We start from the raw sequence: 6,557 nt of genomic DNA on the forward strand, positions 1-6,557 counted from the left end.
TATACGGCTTGAGATAAACCCAAATTATACCTCCTTTTAAAACCGTCACATCGCTTCATCGATTCTTCCAACATTCACCCGTAAATCTAAAGAAATTCTTATCACACGGGTTTATCGCAAACCGCTACCTGTTGATAATTAAACTTTGCAAATTTCAAATACTATTATCTGAAGTATTACAAAAATGTCATGGCATGACTGTTACTCTATAGTCTGAAGGTATAGTTCGTCGATATCAAACAGTTGAAGGCACCTGAAATACGTTGTCCTAATCTTTCTTTAAGAAAAAACTATACATGCTTCTCTCCACCCAGGAGTAAATGGGTACCTGTAAGGGCAGAGATGGTTATTGTGATTGAATTAGCTTCCTTGCGCCTAACAGGCTGCATCGAGCTGTATACTCCCCAGGGAGCTGAGATGGTATTTGGAATGTTTCATGTGCCCAATGAGCAGGGGTAATAATGATGTAGCGCCTTGAGCACCAGTCCTGGTGGATACGTGCGCTTAATAAATACCCACTATTATTATTACATTACAATAAAAAAAACCCCCAGATTTAGTTTCAGTAATCGACTTCAAACAAATCAAGCTCAGGATTTGTTTCATAGGATTCTAAATGAGAAACCTACCGTGATTTTAATCTTCGAATTGTTAAAACCATAGTTTATACCGAGCCAATCACGAGTCAATCACAGAGCTTCAAACTGACTTGATACTGTAGGACTTGTGATTGATTTGTGGCGACTTGTGGTTACACCAATAACATTACAACAAGCCACAGTTTTTGTTCATGTGATGGATGGGACTGAGCGTGAAATTCCTTTGCCCCCATAAAAAATAAGCTGGGCCTATATAAATGACTCGTTTAATTTCTATATTATGCTGTTTCACCCACCTTTCCTTGGTGTAATTTTCTTAGTCAATTAAATTAATTAACAAAAAGAGAAATATGTACTTACGTCATGCAAGCCCTCTCAGCTGCATGCAAAATGGGTGAACTGGCAATATCGTTGGACTTTGCTGCCATCACGCACACGACCTTTGTAGCATTTTTGCGAGTTTGGTATCGCGCTCTGCAATCACTGTATTTGACCGTGCCCCGTGCTACAAAGCCAGGGTCATGTGCCCAGGTTCATGGCAACGAACTTTGTAATCGCGAACAGGCCTATTGGCACAGCCAAACAAAATATATCAATATTTCGAGTGGTCTAGCTTTGTAAACATGCGATGGGCATGGGCGTCACCAGGATTTTTTTCTAGCGCGAGGCAAAGCACATTATTTCCCCAAATCCTTGCAATTTCGCCGCCATGTTTTCGATTAATCAACTTTTTGAGGGTGGGTGGGTGTGTGGGAGGGGGGGGGAAACAATTTGCCTACTTGCACCCCCATTGACATCCCTGCAGGGGTCATGTTTTTGTTTTGTTTTTGTTTTCCAAGGGGGGGGGGGGACTGCGGGCGATGCCCATGGCGCAGGGGCTTATGTTCGGAACTTCGGTCTACTAAACGTTCAAGGGCGAACCCAGAACCAACATTTGGGGGGGGGGGTGTCAAACCGCCAGCCAGTCACGAATTCGAAAGGGGTTTACTTATCCGTAAAAGGAAAAGGAATGAGTAATATCAATTTAACAACCGCTTTCACCCCTCTTCTGCTTTTAAATGTTACAATAAAAAACACTTTATCATCAGCAATGATCTCGTCAGCGATGACATAGCGACCATTTTTATTTATCAAGATTTTATTGAGAGGTAAAGGAAAAATAACTTTTAAAGGGAAACGATGGCACTTGAACAGGCAGTAGGAAGAACATCGAGCATTGTTACTATAATTGTGGGGGAGGGGGATGACCCCGGCCCACTTAGACTCGCTGAAGTGGACTCGATTACAAGCGGTCACACTGTTGAGAGGTTAAGAATACATTTCCCGGCCAACAGATATGAAAATTGCGCAAGCTGCGAGAACGAATCACCTTGACACGTGTGGTATATTAACCGCTGAACTTTGTCAAGTTCAATCCGCATGAGGGCGCTATCATGTCTAACCGCATCGGGTAGCGGATCCACGACTTTCTAAATTTCTTGGTTGGAGGAGAAAGAGAAATTCATGGTAAGGCCATTAAATAACTAGAGGCCTGAAGCAGTGAATTAACATAAGCTATTATTGAGTGAAGAAGTTAATCAGCGAACTTGAGAGTTTTTTTCTTCTAATTGTGTGAAATAATTCACACAATGATCAATGGCGAGGGGTTCAACACAAGGAACTAGAAATGAACAAAAATCATTCACTAAACGATTTCCGTTGATTGTTTAGGTAACCCTACAATTTGGTTCCCTAAAAGCTACCTCATTTCCTGTAAGGTTATGTATTTCCTGTCACATGAAACCGGTTTAAGTAATAAACAATGCAAAAAAAACACGTCACAACGAATGAATCGTCCAAACAAGTTAAAAGAAATAACAAAAAAGAACCCCGTTTTAACATCCTGAAATTCCGAAACTGAAAGTTAACCATTTCCTGCAATCGATAGCTTTGTTTTCGGTATTATTTTGCTTGGCTCGTACTTTCAATTTCGTTTATCTTTTCTCTGTAATGTGTGCGACAAACAAATCAGACTTGATGGGATTTTCCTTTGGAAGTTTTATGACACAAATACAGGTTAATAATCTCCATTCTTCGTACTCGTATTTTTTTAGACTATACAAACAAAGAAAAAGGGGCTTAACCCTAAAAGGGCCGGGTTATTTTGACCATCTCTCAGCTGGAGGGGGGGGGGGCGGATTCCGCCCCCCGTAAGATCTCAACCATTGAGTGACGAAAAATTTTGAAACTCGGTACATGCATAGAGCAACTCTTCATAAACATACCCAAGAAATTTCATGACTCTAGGTCAAAGGGTTTTGGAATTATGGCTAATTAATTATTATATGTACGAATGGTAATTCTGGTCTGTGTACACGACGTATGTGGGAAAATTTTTCGCTGCGCAAAAACCCCTAGTCCGATTTTTATATTTTTTTTGCCTCAAAAGATGCGCAAGGCTCGAGGCTAAAATGTCATAACAGCTCGGGTCGCGGAATTTATTTAAAAGGCTATTGCGGAAAAAGTCGAGGCGGGGGGGGGGGCGGATTCCGCCCCCGGCCCTTTTAGGGGTAAACTTGTGTCTGACTATATACATCTTAGCATAAACTATAAGCCTATATGAAAACTATTATGATAGACATACGTACATGTACAAAACTGCTGGAATTAATTCTTTTTTTTACAAAATTCAACTACATGGCATAAACTACGTTTATTACATTCTTCTTAATCCGATACTGGTTAATAATATAACATCCAGGGAAAAGTTTTTATTTCTGGCCAAATAGAGAACTTTTTGTCATCTTACCAAACTAGTCTCTCCAAAAAATTAACTTAAAGTTATGAATATTTTTGTTTTGCTTTACTTCGTTCAAGTACAATCTTTGTGTCTGAACTATGGCAGTCCGAGAAATCTACATTTGTAAGTGTTTATTGCGTATTGATAGAGCACACGATACAATTGTTAGCTTTCTATTTCCATATCAATAAAATTCTGCCCACGCTAAGTGAGAATTAGTTTTAGTTTCTTGCGCAACTAATTCCGTCAGTTTTTAATTCTATTGATTTTCGCGCTTTACAAAACCATAATAACAATAAGGTAAAGATATGAATGAAATATTTTTCCAATAAAAAATGTTTCCCTTAATATTTTTTTCAGTCATTCGGTAGCGAGAGTGAATAACTTGATTCATTTGATTAGTATACAGACACACTTTCTTTGAAATATCGGTTCGGCTTAATTCACATACTGTAAATTTATACTGGTATAATGTTTGTACACATACGACTGACCTTTTTGAATGGCGTGAGAAAGTTTTGTTAAAACGTTATTGCCGCCATTTTTTTGCATAAGGTTTGTTACTATGTTTCCAAAGATGTGACAAATTACTTTTATTAATGAAGACCGTTCCCACAAAGTGTGTGGCTTTAGTACAGCAAAGCGCTCTGCATCAAGCCATTATCGACTTGTCTTGTTTCTGCAGTACCTCGAAGTCAGCATATTCTTCTCTCCACCCTCACATGTAGCGTACCCATTGGTAACCCTGGGTGGATATATTTTATTGTAGGACTGTGTTTGCCTAAAAACACAAACACAATGTTTCAGTGAGTTCCAAAACATGAGTTGGACAGAGTTACAAGTGAAACATGCATGCTTCACTCAACAGCATTTTCGATTACATGTCAGCTTCATCTTAAAGTACTCTCGAATCTTCCTGTGCATGACGGCATATAGGAAGGGATTCAGACCAGAGTTGGATAGCAGCAGGTTCGACAGATGATTTCTGACTTGTCTGGAAATGCAGTCGTCACAATCGGATCCCTTGGATAGGACGATGAAGATAGGGTAGGGAAGCGTGCAGAGCGCGAACGCTCCTAAGAGAATCGCGAGTCTCACGGCTGGTTTCACGTACCTGCGTCTCACCTTGGCGCGGGAGAAGGAGCCCGCGCCTCCCAGCGATCCGTCACCCAATCCAAAGAAGGATTTCTTCCTCCACGAGGCATCCATGGTCTTCCGTTTCAGGGGGCGGCGTGGTTCCACGGCACCGCCCGGGCTGAGCGGCGGCTGCTGGTGAGAGTTCGGTGTGCTACTGAACTCGGTGGTTTCCATTTCGCTCGGAGATTCCGAGCTCATCAGCGTGCTACTCGCTACGGTAGGCGGGTCCTTGTCGGCGTCCTTCGGGTGGACCAGTCTGTTGTTGACGACGTCGACTGACCGTCTCCGGGGGCCTTTCCGCTTCCGCAAGCGCCTGCGAAGTAACATGGAAAACCGGAGGGTCGAGACGAGTATGACGAAGAACGGAATGACGAAAAGCAGGATGAAAATGACAAGAATGAATCGAGGATCGCTGCGTACGGGAGACAGACATTCCCTGCTGTAATCCACGGAGGAGTAGTCACCCACGAGCCAGAGAATAGCCTCGCACGAACCGATTAGAAGGGCAACTGTCCAGGCAGCAGCGATGGTCAACTTAACGTTTCGGGAGGACTGGAGCTTGAGATAAGCCGGGTACTCCCTGGACACCAAGAAGTAGCGATCCAAGCTGACAGCGGTGACCGTGTACATGCCGGCCGAGACACCGACCACTGAAAAGAAGGCAAAGGTGACGCAGGCGGCCTTGCCCAGAGGCCAGTATCCGAGACCCGTGTGGATTGCCGCCACAGGCAACCCCGTGGCCCCGACCACCAGATCACAGCAAGACAGGCTGAGCAGCAGGAGGTTGCTAGGCTTCTGTTTGAGAAGAACATTGGAGATGAAGGCAGAGATGGTCATGATGTTGCCGGCCAGCGTGACGATGACCAACAGGAGCAGAAGAATTCCCACCAGGATTGAACCAGCGACTGGTGGCTCAATTGGGCTCGGGGTAGTCGACAGATTGAAGACAACATCATCAAAAGTAGTGTTTTCCATTTTGTTTGGTATCACCGCGGTGCCCCTTTTTCACCACAATCAGCCCGATCAAAAACAATGAGAAACTCTGATAAATGTTTTTTTACTGATCAGAACTTGAAGCACTGAATCACGTGTCCGAGTCACGTCCTGTTTCCAGTCTATGGTTGAAATATCTGAACTCAAAATGTCAGCAGTGTGCTTTTTATACTTTCCAAAGTACACCGGTCTCCTGAAAACCTGAAGCAGGAAATTCCGTACGGTGTAATCGTTTACATTATACTTAACCCGTTTCCTAATTGTCCCTGGAATTTCCAAAGACTTGGTTTGTTTATTTTCTTTTTCTGCAGTTGCCCTCGCCCTGTAAAAACAAGTGGATCGAACACAAAGTTTCATGGAAAAAAATCAAGAACATTAAAAAACAAAAATCCAAACCACCAAAATATGCACATTTTCCATGAAACACGTGGAAGGGGTTGATGGAGACGGTACAATCGATAGTGTGTGTAAACATGCGTTCGTTCTTAATTGCAAAATGTCTGCATGGATGTGCCGTTAACTTTAATACCAGTGGGCAGCAGCAACGTTGTATGCTGGAAAAAACTCTTTCATTTTGCATTTAACCCTTAAAAGGCCGGGTTATTTTGACCATCTTTCAGCCGGGGGAGGGGGGCGGGGCGGATTCCGGCCCCCCTAAGATCTCGGCCATCGAGTGACGAAAACATTTAAACTCAGTACATGCATAGAGCAACTCATCATGAACATACCCAGGAAATTTCATGACTGTAGGGTCTAAGGGTTTTGATATTGTGGCTAATTAATTATTCATTTGTACGAATAGTTATTGTGCTCTGTGCACACGACGAATATGGGAAAATTCAAATTTCACGGCGCATAGCACCGGAAAAAAATCATAACAGCTCGGGTCGCAAAAAAAAAAATAAAATTAAGGCTATCACTGAAAAAGTTGAAGGGGGGGGGGGAGGGGCCGCGGCCCTTTTAGGGTTAAGGGAAGATTTGCTTGTGTGTTAACACGTTAATTGTGTAAATAAATTGAGGACACTTAAAGAATCACCAGTTCTTTTTAA

The 6,557-nt window shown here is 42.7% G+C and overlaps 1 protein-coding gene across 1 annotated transcript; it reads right to left on the reverse strand.

The window, feature by feature from the left end:
* Window positions 1–3,135: 3,135 nt before the first annotated feature.
* LOC119737138 (muscarinic acetylcholine receptor DM1-like) lies at window positions 3,136–5,629 on the reverse strand. Its single transcript, XM_038211254.1, has one exon. It carries the CDS (start codon window positions 5,488–5,490, stop codon window positions 4,240–4,242), a length of 1,251 nt encoding a protein of 416 aa, XP_038067182.1. The 5' UTR covers window positions 5,491–5,629; the 3' UTR covers window positions 3,136–4,239.
* Window positions 5,630–6,557: the final 928 nt, after the last annotated feature.

The sequence above is a fragment of the Patiria miniata genome, unplaced genomic scaffold (genome assembly GCF_015706575.1).
Source record: "Patiria miniata isolate m_02_andy unplaced genomic scaffold, ASM1570657v1 HiC_scaffold_3, whole genome shotgun sequence".
Classification (NCBI taxonomy): Eukaryota; Metazoa; Echinodermata; class Asteroidea; order Valvatida; family Asterinidae; genus Patiria; species Patiria miniata.

Coding starts and splice junctions, on each gene's coding strand:
- LOC119737138 (XM_038211254.1), bottom strand. CDS start 5,490: ATGGAAAACACTACTTTTGATGATGTTGTCTTCAATCTGTCGACTACC.